Source organism: Mastacembelus armatus, chromosome 22 (assembly GCF_900324485.2).
Source record: "Mastacembelus armatus chromosome 22, fMasArm1.2, whole genome shotgun sequence".
Taxonomy (NCBI): Eukaryota; Metazoa; Chordata; class Actinopteri; order Synbranchiformes; family Mastacembelidae; genus Mastacembelus; species Mastacembelus armatus.
This window is the reverse complement of record NC_046654.1, coordinates 441,018-457,626: the sequence shown is the minus strand read 5'-3', so window position 1 is coordinate 457,626 and position 16,609 is coordinate 441,018. Positions and strand designations below refer to the sequence as shown.

At 41.1% G+C, this 16,609-nt stretch overlaps 2 protein-coding genes across 2 annotated transcripts; both read right to left on the bottom strand.

Annotated features, from left to right (window-relative positions):
* Positions 1–4,913: 4,913 nt before the first annotated feature.
* Positions 4,914–9,160, bottom strand: sptssa (serine palmitoyltransferase, small subunit A). The gene is made up of 2 exons (XM_026306763.2): positions 8,965–9,160; positions 4,914–7,267 (listed from the first exon to the last, which is right to left on the bottom strand). Exons 1-2 carry the CDS (start codon positions 9,065–9,067, stop codon positions 7,164–7,166), a joined length of 207 nt encoding a protein of 68 aa, XP_026162548.1. The 5' UTR covers positions 9,068–9,160; the 3' UTR covers positions 4,914–7,163.
* Positions 9,161–10,153: 993 nt separating this feature from the next.
* eapp (e2f-associated phosphoprotein) lies at positions 10,154–13,228 on the bottom strand. The gene is made up of 7 exons (XM_026306752.1): positions 13,074–13,228; positions 12,184–12,365; positions 11,733–11,852; positions 11,498–11,612; positions 11,274–11,402; positions 10,725–11,020; positions 10,154–10,484 (listed from the first exon to the last, which is right to left on the bottom strand). Exons 1-6 carry the CDS (start codon positions 13,151–13,153, stop codon positions 10,726–10,728), a joined length of 921 nt encoding a protein of 306 aa, XP_026162537.1. The 5' UTR covers positions 13,154–13,228; the 3' UTR covers positions 10,154–10,484; position 10,725.
* Between the last annotated feature and the right edge of the window lie 3,381 nt (positions 13,229–16,609).

The window sequence follows — 16,609 nt, the reverse complement described above, 5'->3', positions numbered from 1 at the left end:
AAAATCTCGAGGTTCACGATCAACAAGTGAAGCCATCACCATGGGCTCTGGGCATTTTCCAAACTAAATGATCAGTCAACAAATCTCAAAATGATCAAAGAATGACTCAGTAATATCAAACGATCAGCTGTAGTCCTGTGATGATCACTTCTGTTATCAGAATTATTACGAGTTACGGGTCACACAGTCTCACTGAGCCCGCCTGCTGCATTCAAGGACATCTGGAAAAGAAACCTCTCCCCTATCAGATAACAAAATACTTAATAAGGAAACAGTAGATCAGTTTTTATGTTGGCCCAACCGGTGCAGACGTGTCACATCATGCCCCGTCACCACCGCCGCTCATTCCCCAGAGCTTCATTTCGGAGGAATGTGTGTATACGTGAGGCTGCACACAGAGCCAACTTCCTGCTGCCACATCAAACAGTGATGGTGTGAGAGAAGCTGTGCCAGCTCTGCCACAGAGTCGGCGTTAATCAGCAGCACGGTGACACGCCCCGATCAATCAGGCTGTTTTCTGTGCAGACACACAGCTCATAACACACACAAGGTCAAAGGGCGCTGCAGGTACAGACACACAGCTCATAACACACACAAGGTCAAAGGGCGCTGCAGGTACGGACACACAGCTCATAACACACACAAGGTCAAAGGGCGCTGCAGGTACGGTCAGCTTATTTCTGACCCAAGCCTGGACGTAGGTTATTTTGTCCAACAGCTGCCTAAAACCCCAAAATATTCAATGTACTATTACACAAGATCCAAAAAAACCATTAAACTCTCACCACTGACATGAAACCATCAAATTTATCATGATGATTTAGTTGATTATCAGAACAACTGGTGATTAGTTTTCTTATAAACCAGCCAAACCCTGCAGCTCTGCCTGCTGACCCACAGCCACCATTAAAAATCAATGCAAGCAAAGTTCAAATCTGTTGCTCACTGCACTGAAAAATTCTAACATTAAAAAGTCAGTGTCTCCTCCCAGATACAGCATCTCTGTTACCCTTTCTATTGTTTGAATGAAGACAAAGCCTCAGACACTCATTATCTCCACAGACCACACGAGCCAAACGAGTTGATGAAGACAAAATTATCTGCTTTCAGCTTCGCACATGTGAATATTTTTGGTTTGCAGATGTCTGTGGCAGTAAAGCTGATCTGTGAGTTTTAGAAATCTGTCATCAGCATTTTGCAACATTTTCTGGCACTGACCAAACAGCATAATTGGAGGATTAATAAAAAAGGTAAATGAATGTTAGTTGCAGCCCTGGTCTTAGTGTGAAATGGGCTTTAATATACAGAAAACCTGCTACTCAGGCCCTTTTTGATATCCAAACTCAGGGAGGTGTATTCTCCAGCTTTTCCAGCTTTAACAGATGTAAAACTGGCAGCCATAGCAACTGGACAGGTGTGCACAGGTGTGAAAAGCAGCAGAGCTAAGATTGTGTTTATCTGTAACGCTCCACTGACTGAAGAACTGCAGCCATCGCACATCAGAAGCAGGATCAACATTCAAACACCAGCACAGACAGACATCTGTACAGCGTTATCCATGTTTTTATTGATCTGCAGCACCTATAATTACATTCATTATAATCACTTTGAAAGTTCCCACTGTCACGACAGCAACAAGCCCACAGGTCACCACTCAAGGTAAACGAAAGGCAGCTGGAAACTTTCCTGGTAATTTCCTAAAAATCAGCTGCTGTTTAGCTGTAAAAACTGTAAATGTGCAAAATAGAGATTTACATGTTGAGGCTCATCAGTTTGAAAAACAAAACTAGAGGGAAACCAAAATGCAGCAGAAACTTTCTTTAAACAAATCTGCACAATTTCCGAGAATTTTCCCAACTTTTTTTTTAAACTCTCTTTATAATTAGTAGTTGAGTGACATTATAGTTATTTGCAGCTAAATACCAGCTGATCTGTACAAAATTATAATGAAAGTTACCGGGCCACTGGCTGGAAAACACAGGTCCTGGGTTTACACACTGGACGGGTTGTAAGCAGCAGATGTTCATGTCTTTCTGATATTTTGTCCACTCCCTTAATGTGTGAACTTCCGATGCACTAAACGCTGCTTCAGAAGCTTCTTTTGATTCTGCAGAGGAAACAAATTACTGCTGATGTTACGGGCATGAAAATGATCACAATCTGATATCTACTGATTGTCAGCCATCCGGGACTTCAGTCAAACCACGCAGTATTACTGCCACTCTTCAAAAAACCTACCACTAAACCGCAGGCATTATTTCTCAAATTACCACACGTACACACGCTGCCCAGGAACGGCTCTTTCCTCGTCTCTCTGGCAGCACATCAGAAAGGAAGCAGAGGTCTGGTTACTGGTTAACTCAGACGATGAAGCTATTCACACGTACGCACAACAAGCTGCTGACCGGAGTTTGAACCGACACCAACAGAGGCCCAGAAACACACAGAGCACACGTGGCCGCTCGTATTTACACACACAGCTGCACTTATTTGTTCTGTTCTGCAGAAAGATTAGATTGACACTGTGTTTCTAAACTATTTTTAGACTAGTTTATTTATGGTTTCTGTAAACCATAAGTGTGTGTTTGGATTATCTGTGTTAACATGTTCAGTATAATTAATTTCTTAAAAAGGCCTTTTCATGGTTTTTATTTGTTTTTCTTGTTGACATTACATCCCCTCACGTTTCTGTAGGTTTTTCTAATATTATATAGTTTTTGTTCATGAGGCATTTTAAAAACCTTTACGTTACTCTAACAACACCTTATGCAAATTTCACACTGTCCCTGCTGCATTTTCTATCTGCTCTGTATTTTAATAATGTTTTTGTTTTTTTCCATCAAAGCTACTAGGAAAGATATGTTGTTTATACACCACTCTTAGCTTCACTAGCCTCCTTAATCAATGCTCTTGTATTACGACTGTATTAGTGTAAAGTCTTTAATAGATGATCAAATTTATGAGCCTTTTGAAAAATATGTACGAAATTAATTCGTCCAAAGCAAATTTGAGCTTTTATACAAGTAAAACATTTTTAGAAAATTAGTATTTTTTTCTAATTTATTTCTAATTATTATTTATTATTTTCAATATTAAATAAATTATTTATTTTTTGTGTTAAGTAGCAAGTTCCAGGTGAAACGACCTGGGCGGAGTTAACCAATAGAAACGCTGGGCAGAGCTGACTAGCCAATCAGATTTCGCTATGGAACAGGGGGCGGGAACGGGAGCATTTTAACAGACGTGTATGCTAGCTACGTTTTACTGGGCGAAACAAAACACACTTTCCGTTATGTTGTTCAGAATAAACAAATAATGGTGAAATACTAACGACTCGGAAAGAGGAGAAAGTCTCTGTTACAGGAGATAAGGGAGAAAAAAACAGCATTAGCTAGCTTAACGCTAGGCTAGCTGTACGCCGTGCTAGCTGGCGTTAGCGAGTAGCCCGGATCAGCGCCATTCTGCTTGTTAATAAAGTTTCCTGTTACACAAACGTCATATATTAAAATAAACTGCGAACCTGTTTGGAGACACAAGGTGATTCCTGGAGACAGAATCCACATCAGGTGTGTTCAAGGGTCAAACGACCTGCGTGAAATCCAACATGGCGTCTAACCTCTTCCTCGCTCTCCGCCTGAGGCTTCGCTCAGACGCGATGCGCTCGGTGCTGCCCCTGGCGGCCACTGTAGGTTGTTCACCCCCACTACTACATGACGCAGTCAGTCATTATCGATTAATCGTTTTGTCTATAAAAGAACAGTGATTAGAAAAGACTGCCAATAAAATAATTCCTTCTCTTATATTTACAAGCACTTCATATGGTTGAAACTGATAACAGTAACTATCAATAACTGTCCTAAGGAACACAAACAAAACAATAAGCTCTCTATTCACAAGATTTTTTAAAAAGTTGAACTTTCTTTTAAAGAAAAGGCAAGATAGGAGAGCAAAACGAATGAAAAATAAATGCTAGAATTTTTTTAAAATATTTTTTATGTATAGTCGTGCATGAATTTAGATCTTTAAAATCATTGATTTTTTGAGCTACTTTCATCTGTTTAGAATGTGTCTTATGAATAGATTTACTGTAACATGCAAACAGCTATGACATTAAAAATGGCTTATTTTCATGGATGGTCTTAAACTTTTGCACATGACTACAATATAGTAGCATTGAGACAGTTACATTTCACTACTGATTAATTTAGCAATATGTAACATGTTGGTAGACATGACAGTGATGAAGGCACATCATGTTAATCCCTTTTAACCTTAAATGCATCTTGAGAACCAGCAACAGGTCTGTTAACAAAGCCAGAAGGGACAGAGTAGTTTCCTCTTAAAAAAAAAAAAAAACCTTTTCTGAATTATTCTGTATTTTTTCTGTGTTGCTGTATAAATAGTTATTAGGAAGTCAGTTCCCCATACACACACACACACACACACCATTCATACATATTTTATTGAACTGGTTTGCATTTATGGTGGAATAATAATGAGATGACAGATTTTCACTTGCTCTATTAATAACCAAAACATTGTGCCAGGTTTCTGTGTACAGAGCTGAAAAGCACAGTAACACTTCCCTCTAGTGTCTAAATCAGGAATATGTCATCTAATTTTATCTGAACTGAGAATCTGCTGCTTTATCCAATGTCAACGTTACATATCTTTAGGTTTTGGACTCCTGCACAAACAAAACAAGCATTCAGGAAACATTACACGATTAACTGATAATGGAAATTATTGAATCATTATTGCAGACTGTAAGACTACTGCAGGTTTGCAGACATTTAAACAGGACGAGCAGGATGGGTTCGAGTTGTTGAACGTTGACTCTTACATTGGAAATGGTACCAGGACACATGCATGACTTTAAACTGGTTAGAGCAAAACAACACCACGTAAACAACTTTAGCTTAGTGAAATATCCCTTTAATAATTCAGTTATAGAACAGTATTTAGCATCAGTAGCTCACAAAAACATTTCATTCTATCCGTCAACATATCGAACTACAAAAGTTTTTACAAATATGCATACAAGATCATATACACACACAATTGAGAAAATATACAGTTTTGGGAAAATAATCACAATATTCCAAGGAAGACCAGGAGGACCAGGAATATATATCATAAGATTTCATTATGTAAAAATGGAACTTTAATATTTATGTGCATGGAGGAAACCGTTAACGATGCCTTTGTGCGATTAAAAAGGAAAGTGAGGATTTAAAGGACAACTGTCATTTTAAAACGGGCTACCATCATGTTTCATTACGCTGATACCTGCTTGCTAAGGTAAGGACATTCAGAGAGGCCTGATAAACATCACCTTTAGCTTTTTCTGAACCATACCAAAACCATGTCCAGGAAAAGGAGTCAGTAGAGAGAAGCTCCTGTGGAGCTGCAGTGAGACGTTTACATCCAACTGCATGAAGGAAACATGTCTGTTCATGTCAGTGTCTCAGGCTGCCTCCAAAACTAAACCTATCACTAACAGCCCAAAACGACTGTTTCACTCCAGAGTCAAGTCTGGAGCACACTGCAGTGTCTTGTGTATTCCTGCACTCAAGTGCCTGCAGGCACATCAACTGTGTTTACAATCCAAATGCAGCTAACTGCTGCCATCACTGATGTGAAGGTCAGTGCTACGTCAGCATGACTAGGGTGAAAGATTAAACTTTTATGTTTACTCACAATATGTACGACAGATGTTACAGGTGATTATCTACAGAGAGACAATCGTTTGTTTCCTTACAAAGGACTTCATGTTTTCAACAGAAAAAGAATGTGATTTGGTGGTTCTGCCCAGTTTAAATGGTGGAGTAAGAACCTCTGCAGCGATGAAAAGATCTTAAAGCCGAGCTGGATGTTTGGGTTATGGCCTGTGTTTCCTACAAACCGATTCAGATCATAAACAACCAATGGACTTCCGGTTAGGGACGCTGTTCTTCCCTGTTCATATATTGGCACAAAAACTGTTCCAACAGAGCTTCCAGTCATTCTGCAGTTTCAGCTTGTTTTAAAATCACACAAGTGTTTTAAATGCCTTGGTCTCAGCTTTGGAGGAAATTGTGCACAAATGATGTTCTTGTAGCACATTTCAGTTCAACCTGCGCATGGTGGCAGTTTAGGAGCTCGACAGTGTCGGAGTCCCTGACAGACATGAATGGGAAGGAACAAACACACAAACAGCAGATCTGATGAAAACTGGAACATCCACACTGTGGAGGAAACATGCTTCAGCGCACTGACATTCTCCTCCTCTTTAACAAAATGACAGTCACTTCTGTGCATCATTAAACATATGGCTGAAAGCTCTGCTAACAGTGTTTACCACAGATCCATGTCTCTAAGTTGAGAACATATTGCTCATTCTCTGTTGTTTATCCTGTTCAAGGGCTCAAGTTCATTTGTTTCTAGAGGGAATTACTTCATCAGCGTACAGTACATTTCTTTACAGTTCATGTATCATCCCATCTCCCTGACATTCATGATGTTACAACAGGCACTAGAGTTGCACACTGTGGGATATTGCAGCCGTGCAGATGTACATACGAGATTACAGAGTGAGCATCTAAAGTGCTGGAAAATGATAAGACAAGGGCGAAAATGGCTGAGGTTGTGCCTTAAAGCAGCTACCACCCACTTTCACAAAACAATCAGGCCTCACTCAGAGATCTGATCTGCTTTAATAATCACAGTTGGCTCATAAAGTCTACTAAAAAGGACAAAGAACTCTGTCCAGTGACTGAAAAAACTAAGACATCAATGGTTCCATGTGTGAATGGAATAAAAATAATAGTAAAATAGTCCAGGCACACCACAGACATCCATATAATTATATATTTTTCAAACTGTAAAGGTGCGCTTGATTCAGAAAGTTAAAAACACATGACATGACACCAAGCACACCCTCTTCTCAGGCCTGTTCACAACCTCAAATATGTCAGGCAGAAACAGGAACATCGTCCAGCATGACCTCCAGCAGCTGTGACCTCTGATACTGAACTAACTTTGGAAAGGAGGAGAGACGTTCTGCCTCGACGTGGTTGGAAACTACCCCCCACCTCAAACCCAGGAGAGACAGGCAGGAAGGTGCTGTAGATGGACGGACAGGAAGCCAGAGGCAGATGGGTGGATGGAGGGATTCATCATTGTCATTGGACTACCTCAAAGTAGTGCAGGATAGCCATGATATGCTGCGGCATGAAGACGTAGCCGGTGTAAACAGCCATGGCGGCCACAGAGATCAGCAGGGAGTCTGAGAAGGAGACGTTAAGGAAGGAGCAGGAACCCACAACAAACACCGCCTAGGAACTGATTCATATACAAACTGACATGATGCTCCTTTAAAGGGTCAGTGACACTAAAAACTGTTAACATTTTGTTCTATGGATCAAGAGTCAGTGACAATACAGGGGCAGTAAAACATTCAGTGTTCCTCAGGACTGTTTCTGTTTTTAATCTAGTCTCAATGAAATAAATGGTGTGGACAAAAAACAGAAACATCTCTAGGTTCTGAACATCAGTGTGACACTCTTTTAAACCATTTTCTGACGTTATGCAGACTAATCCTTTAAAACTAGGTGTTGGCTGCAGCCATGAACTGAACGCTTCTTAATATCACCACATAACATCACTTTCATCTCTTTACTGGCTCCCAGTTAGACACAGGACCTAGTATAAAAGTGCTGTCTTTACTTTTAAAGCTTTAAATGGACTTGAAAAAAACTTAAATTCACATGATGCCCTGATAACCAACATTCTTTTTTAAATTAAAAGAAGAAAATTATGTCTTTTGATCAAGTGTTTCTATCCCAGGTAGTTTTCAAATAACACACTGCTTTTCTCAATGACCAATGGACGGCTGCCGTTTCCTTTTCGTTAGGAATTACCACACATTGAGTCACCTGCATGGTTGCTGTACATGTCCTATAAACAAAGTTGAGTAAATCATTACTGACTTATTACTATACTTATATTATTAGATTAATTTAATAACAGTTAGCAGTGTGGCTAGGAGCGGCTGAAGTACCTGAAAACATTTGATGTGATCCAGCAGGACGACAATAAGAAACTGACTAATCCACACAGTAACACCTGAAGGGATGAAGCCACCTGCAGGAAGCTGATACATCAGATGTGACGCTGACATGTTACTGCACTATCACAGGTCAAACAAGCCATAACTTCAGTAACACAATACACTTTAATTATTAACTCACGATTTCCTCCAGGATCAACCTGAGTTTGTAGGTTAAAGCTTCCCAGCGTCCAATCCTGACTCCAACCGGATCACATGTTATTGAGATTAAGAACATACATGCAACATACATGTACTGTCACATGTGAATCACCTGATTGTGGATCATAAGCTTTCCTATACAGCTGGCTTGGCCTCGGTGCCGCCCCGACGCCTCCACAGAAGTCTACAACAGCCTGAACTCCGCTGACAGTTTTAGCTCTTTAATACATGTTCACTCATAGACACAGGTAAAGACGTAGCTACTCCAACAAATACTAACACACTCTCTCATCCGCTAATGGTCTTTCTTTAACTCGACAAGTTCATTTTCAATATGTCAGCGTCCAATCACACAAAACACCAACTGTACAAGTTTAACGACCCTTCACTTACATTAAACAAAAGTAATAAATAAAACTTTCTCAACCACTATTTACATTTAAGTAGAATTTGTCTTCCAGTTAACACAGAAACCTTATTGACGTAACGTTAAAGTCTAGACTGTCTTCTAGACGATGTCCACAACAAGAACCGAACATATTTAACCTGCGGACAGATTCCAGTAAACATTAAAAATGTTAATATCAGGCATTAAACATAATATCAGACATCAAACGTATAAAGATTAACATTAGATGTCTGCGCCTGTTAGCAGAGTTAGCTAGCTAAGCTAACGTTAGCATCAGTCTTCCGCTCTCTCGGACAAAGGATACTAAACACCGTCCTCTCCCAGGGCTCCAGCATGTACAGGGCCGTAACCAGAAGATACTGGTAGTAAAACCAGGACAGCTGCTTCCAACAGTCCCCCAGAACCATGGTCCCAACCTCACGAACTTATTTTTACTTTCCTCGGCTAATTTCCTTCGAAGGGGCACGTCTGCTGGCGTGTGACGTCAGATCATACGGTGCCCATTTTCAGCCAATCACAAAGCCGGGTTCGAGTGCGCGCCTCTGACGTGGCCGAGGGAGTTTCCAACATCCTGATTTCAAAATAAAGTGACAATGTATTTACGTTTAAGCTTCTTTTGTTTTTTTGACCCCGGCATCCAGTTTCCGTATCCATTTATTGTTTTATGACTCAATAAAAATTAATAATAAAGTTTGCTTAATTTTTTTCTAAATAAAGGGCAGATCTGAGTGTGAGAACAGTGAAACCGTGTAAACATGTAAACATACCCGCAGTAGTATTCAATATAAAAACACCCATGTAAGACACGTACATTAAAAATAAAAAGTAACAGAAAACATCTTCTTAAACGTATTAAAAGTAACAGCTCCCACTATACAGAATGAGCCCTGTCATTTGGTACACCAAGCTGAAACAGCTAATTCAAAACGTCCTGCAGTAAATCCTCTTTAAGGTGATAATGTTCAGCTGGTGTTCAGTTTCAGAGCTGTTCATTCACCTGCATGTTTGTTTTGAGAAATCTAGTTTCTGCAGGTGTTTCTGTTGTTATGTCCACCTCATTAATATTAATATCACTGAGGATGGGTTAAATAACAGAAACACCTCTTTGTCTCTCTTGAGGTTGTGAGCTTTTTATTCTTCCTTGTAATGTTAGAGTCAGGGACAGCTTTATAAAGTTTCTGCCTCCTCCTGAAACATCCAGACAGTTACGGACAGACTTTTGTGTCTGTGACTGTCTTATTAAACACGGAATAAGCTCAAACATAATATCTCTGGACTGTTAGCGGATGCAGCCTCCCTTCTCTTTGGACGTGGAGCTTTGTTCTGTCATTTTTACCAAAACCTCACTATGTGACTTTGGTTTTAACTTCGCTTTAAATGTTACAAAATGCCTGAAATAAAAATACTTAACAGCAAAACTACTGCCTCTAAAAATACAAATACAAAAAAACTTTCCGACTGTTGCAAAAACAAAAGTAACTGGAACCAAAATATTTGGTGTCAAATCCCAGTTTAAGAAATTTCCAGTATTGTGGATTCAAAACATTTCATACATGCTGTTTCAGAACAAGCCATAAACACAACACTGACACAAACCCGATTTACAGTGAACCTGTTCAGACACAGTTTATTTTCCAGCTCAAGCAGCTGCAGACCAGCCTGCTGGTCCATGTGGACCAGTGTCTGAGTCCACCGGCTGAGTCTCAGCCCAGTGTTCCCGCTGCGTCTGTCTGCTGTTTGCAGGTAGTGGACTGTGGCTTTTTAGAGCTGCAGCTCTGAAAACAGCTGCTTCCTGCTGCAGCCAAAGACCATGCTATGATGGCACTGAGAGGGAAACCAGAATGGTTATAAGCTGGAAAATCAATCGGTGAACTGAAAGATGCAGATTCCGGTGATAAAATTCTGTCTGTTTTTCACTACAAGTGACTTAAATACAGTCATGTGATTTATTGTTAATATAAAACAATTGATTAAAGCAGCTGACAACAATGTTCACTGTTGTGAGAGAACCAGTCGGAGGGAAACTAAATAAAAACCATCCTGCTAAGAGTTCACTCAGTCTACCTCAGCAGTGGCTGGATAAGATGTTGAAGAAGTGGTAGACCTCGTCTTTATCGAACACAGCCACCTCTGTGGTGCACTCAGAGCACTGCACCGGGTGGTAAACCTCGTCAGCGGCCATCCCCGCCGGCGTCGGGTCAGGAATCTCGTCCACTGGTGTCTCTGCTTCCTGCCCCCTTCTCCTCTTTCTGTTCCTCCGCTTCTTTTCCTGTTGGGTTTTGTAGCGCAACACCTCATCTCTTTTCACCGTGCAGTTCATCACAAACATGGCTCGATACTGTGTCCGGTACTTTTCATGCCTGAGTGGACACAAAATAAGAAATCTGAATGTGGTTGACAAAACCTGGGATGCTGCGACTAATGTTCATCACAGCTGCAACTCATTTTTTCTTTTAGACTATGAAGTTTCCCACTGAAAAAGTAAAGTCCTCAATGTGTTGGTAAGTCCACCCTAGACAGATCAGTAGCCAATCACAGGGCTCACACAGAGAGCCAGAGAGAGAGACAGAGAGAGAGACAGAGAGACAATTTAGAGTCACCAACCAACCTCACCTCTGACAGTCGAGGCAGAGTGTTGTCATGCAGGCAGGACAGTTCAGAACAGCGTCACTGTTGGGTAAACCCTGAGGGTGACGAGACCGTGACTGAGATGCTCCCGCTGGTCGTTTTCTGCTGCTATACCTGCACAGGAAACGAGTGTAAAAAGTTTATAATGTGTCATTCTTTGTCTGGATAATCTAATTCTTAATCGTATTGTCTTCCTTAGAGTGTCTTACGCTCTCCTCCTGGCGTCCACCCAGGCCTGGTCCCTATCGTCCTCATCGGGGTCGTATAGCAGCTCGTCATTGGTTGGTATAATGCGCTGTCTCCGCCTTCGGGCAGCAGAGCTGCCTGCAGAGAAAACACAGTAAATTAAACTTAAAGAAGTGACATATTAAAAGTAATAACACATCTCGTACATGACAACAAAGGGACACCTAAAAACTAGTTTTATTCATGTTGCTCTCTTACTTGGTGTATCCTCCTCCTCTGAGTCTGAATCAAAATAGACCTTATCGTACATCTGAGGGTTATGAAGGCCAGGAAGGCCACCGCCTTCACCACCACCTCCACCTTCACCTGAGGTTTGTCCTGGAGAATAAACATAGAAACATGCATTTACTGGACTAATGGGTTCACTAGATAAATGTGGTGAACCAGCCTGACAAAGACAACTCAGCTTCAGTTACCATGATAATGAAGCCTCCAAAGTACATGTTCTGCTCAGGCTTAATTATGGATCATCAAATCTGGTCGAGGACATTTACAACTCTTGATCATTTAATCTTATTTTTTTCCAATATCACTATGCAATAAGGGTATGAAGCAAAAAAATCACTTCTGTACCAATTAGCTTTGACAAAAATTGATAATTCATTAATAAGGATCCAAAAATGGACAAAACACTGCAGGTGAGTGCTACCTGATATTGATGGTCCCCAGTTTTCCTCAATGTTCCTGATGGTGGAGCTGAGCTCTGCCTCCATCTCCTTCTCAAACTCATCCCCACTGGACGACTCACTCTCCCCTGTCAGATACTCTCTGATCAGCTTCTTCTTCTGATCCGGTGTCCCGTTCAGCAGCACATCCAGCTCGTCCTCCGAACTGAGAGCCAGGGAGAGACAAACTCACATTCAGCTGCTTCACCTCAAGTCAAGTAACATACAATGCTTCAGATTCAAGAAGAACAAAGTGTCTTTTCAGGCTCAACATGTGGAAATCTTCACCCACAGAAACCAAAATGGATCATGAGATAATGGCAAAGTGAAATGAAACGATCAGATGTGTCATCATGGTGTCTGTCCTTTCATTTTACTTCCTGCCACTGTTTGTGTTGAACATATGTTCCTTTTGAGTGTTGTACTGTCCTGTTTGTCATCGTTTAGTTTAATGCTAATTAGCATGGCCTATATATACACATAAACAATAATAATAAACATAAACGTTTATTAGTGTCAGATCTCAGCACCGACTCAAAGGAACAGCTGATCTCTAGTTTATCATTAATCATCTTATGTCAAAACACATTTTTCATTTCATACGTGTTTACAAGAATTTCATTTTCTCTCCGTCCACATGTAGTTTGGAGCTTTTCTCAGAACTAAATGACATGAAAACAGTTTCACAGTATTACCGGAAGAGTTCAGCGCAATAAGAAGACGTAAACAGTTTAAACACAGTAATTAAAAAGTACTTTTCGTCATAATCAGCTCCGCTTGTTTTGTTTACATGTTAGCATTTAGCTAACTAGCCACGCGTTAGCATCGCGTTAGCTTCGGCTCACGATTCAAAGCTGTTTAATTTGCTGCCTACCTGCTGGCTGCTCTCTCTTCGTCGCTCGGTTCCTCGATCTCATACGAGTCAAAATCCTGTGACTTATTCACTTTGTTCATTTTAACTTTTTGACAAATTTCTTAAGCTACTAGCGAATTAGCGACAACCTGCGAGCGGCTCCTTCCGCCTTTTCTTCTTTGTTAGTTTGCCTAAACGGAAGTTGGCAAACATTGACGGAATCGCTTCCGCCTCCTACTGTGCTGGAAGATGAATAAAGACATTTATTTTGATGTGAAATAGAATAATTACAATAAATTAATTAATTTGGATAAGACTATGAACATACACGGAAATAATCTGAAGTTTTCTCTCTAAATAAACATGTTTTTCAACGCAGATCTTTTAGTGATGCAACCTACCTGAGAAAACTCTAGAAATCTGGCTTTGTGAATATTTATCTTTTTATTAGATAATTTATTATTGCAGAGTCCAAAATAAAAACTTCTATTTATTTGTTTACGTGTTTGTTGTTGACAGATTATTATTTTTCTTTTCTTCTATTGGTCATTTATTCTGTACTACTTTTGTCTTGTAACCTAATGTTATGTTTTTAATTTATGATCAAATAAAGCAAAACCAAAGTAAGTCTGTTGATCTGGTATCTTGTCTGGTCCTGAACCTGAACTAGGACCTGAAAAGCCTTGTGTTTCCTGTTGTATATTATCACAAGGGGATTTTGTGACAATATAAATAAAAACGAATGAAACATCTTGTCATCGTCTGATTGATAACTATACAGCTCCCAAATCATTGAGTAATAATATCAGAGAATCACAGACTTTCCACTGCAACAGAAAAACAGCATAACCAGATGAAGCATCGGTGACAAACAGGTTTTAAAATGATGCAAAGTATTGACGTGGTAATAAAACTGTTAACATGCTGCTAATGTTAATCTAGTAACAACATGAGCTGAACTCCTTCCACAACTTAAACTCTGCAGCATTTTTTTTAAAACTGCTGCCGTTACAACACATGGACAGAAGGTGGCGCCAACAGATCAGGGATGCTGTTCCAGAGGCTGTTCCCTCCTGTCAAAGGTCAAGATGGTCCATTAGATGGCAGAGTCCATGAAATCAGACAATTCAAAGCCAGTAATTTGATCTATGATACAGCTCAGTGAAATCCCATCAGGACTGTGGATTGTGTTCTGCATGTTGGTCTCAGAACGTGATGTGAACATGGAGGAAACTGTCAGCCCTGGGAATACAACCTCTCGTTCCACTTTATTTTCTGAATTGAATTTTCTTCCTTAAACTGACACTGAGCCAATAAAAACTAATAAGGAAATAAAAAATATTCCATGCATCAGCTAACTCAAATAAACTGAACCAGGTTCTGGGTTCACACAACATAGGGTCAGTGGCTTCTACCCTCAGACAAACTGCAGAAATGTTTCTGCTAATACAACAATCAAGGTGGTTTTAGCCCTGAACACGTTCTGATTCTCTAACACAGAAGCAGAAATCAGGTAAAGAGATACATACAGCCGTGGGAAACATCTGGGGCTGCCGCCTGGTCCCAGTCGAACCAGCGACTGTCTGTAGCTTTTTCACCCCCGGCTCAAGGTAACAGCAAAACAGAGAAGCTTGAGTTTGTTGATCTCTCCCCTTTATTCCAAAAGAACGAGGGCAAACTGTCCAGATGTTTACAGCAGATGTGGCAGGATGATGTGTGCAGACTACATTACAGCGAGCGCTTCTTGACCTAAACAGACATGACATCTTTTTCTGCACCAATTAAATAGGTTTGTAGGAGAAAGCTGTGTGTTTAAATGCATGTATCCAGCTTTCCGTGCCTCTGTTCACTGTTTGTGTGTTTATGTCTTCCTCTGTTTTTGTTTGTCTGTCTATGTGTGCTGTTTGTTTTGTGTCTTTTTCCTCCAGTTTGTCCTTTAACGTGTCTTTCTGTTGTGTGACTGTGTGTCAGAGTGTGTGTTTGTGTGTGGAGCTGCTGGGTGACATTTTCCATTCCAGGTGTGACAGCTCGCTCCCCCGACAGCCTCTTCTCCGACACACACTAAACAACTCCTCTCTGATTTTACCTGCCTCCCACACACACACCTTACCGTCCACCTCTGTCTCAGCTCTGCCGCTCGACAAGCTAATTTAGCCAATTACACACAGGTGTGATGCTAATTTCCCCGAGCTGGCAGCCAGCTCCTAGAGGAGGTAAAAATAACATAATTACACCCATCTGTCCCCCTGCAGGCAGGCGGGCTCTCCCACTGGGTGCCGACTCCACCGCCACCACAAAACACACACAGGAGAAAAAAAAAACACACACTGTTGGCTTTGATAATGGAGGAGAAGACAATGGACAACGTGTGTGTATCTGTGAGTGTGTGTGTGAAGGAATCCAGGCTGCAGCCACAGTTGCTTTTTCTCCTCTTTGTTTGAAGCTTTCAATGGATTTTCAGCGATACACAGCAATTTCCTGCAAGGAAAGAAAAACAGACTTTTGCTGCGGCAGGATAATTATGTGAAGCTGTTTTCGAAGGCGATGGGGTTGGATGTGTCACTGTTAGACACTGAGTGTGAATGTGTGTGTGTGTGTGAAGAGGATTTTTCAGAGCTCAAACACAAAACATACCACGGTCCAAACAGACAGAGGCCTTCAGACAGCACAAAGGAACATTCACCAACAAGCTGCAGGTTTGTCTCTGCAGAAATGCATCAATGCAACATCACATGTGTGTAAAGTTCATCTTTATTAGTGAAGCATCACAAACCAGCTGCAACATCAACACAATAATTTATCAATAATTAGAATCAATAATATCAGATCCATTCATGTGAAATGGGCCATTCTGCACAATGAGTACTTTTACTTTGGATACTTCAAGTACATTTGGATGATGGTACTTTTGGACTTTTACTGCAGTAACATGTTGAAGGTAGGACTTTTTTCCAGTCAGGACCATGCTAGGTGGCTAATGCTACCAAACCAGCAGGTTAGCTTTAGATGCTAACACATCCAGAAGGAAGAAGGCCCCATGTGGATCCAGTGTGAGTCCTTTGGCTGTTTTGAACGCTCTCCATGTGAAAAAGCCAAAGCCATGTTAACCCTGGTTGTTGGTCTTTCTTTGTCCCACTCTCTCTGGGCTAAAGAACGCCGCCTCTTGGCTCTGGCAGCCACTGGTTCCCACTTTGAGCTGCAGAGACTCCTCCATGGCTGCTGTTGGAAACCACTACTGGCTTCTTCTGACCTTGGCCAGGTGGCAGGGGGGGGCTCATTGACGGAGCGGACTTTGCCAACACAGGGTAGAGAAGCTGGACTAACAACAGAAGGGCTGTAGGTAGCAGAGAGTCCTGGGGGGGTAGTATAGCTGAGAGACACCAGGACCTGGATCTGGGCACCTGCAGGGACCAGACTGGGGGGAACATCTTAGTTTATGCAGCTTTAAGGTTGTGTTGCTGTCTGGCTTGAATGAACTAAAATCTGCACTAAATCTGACTTGGACAGCGTAACATGGACACAGCTCTTTAAACACTTTCACTCCTCCCATGAGCCTT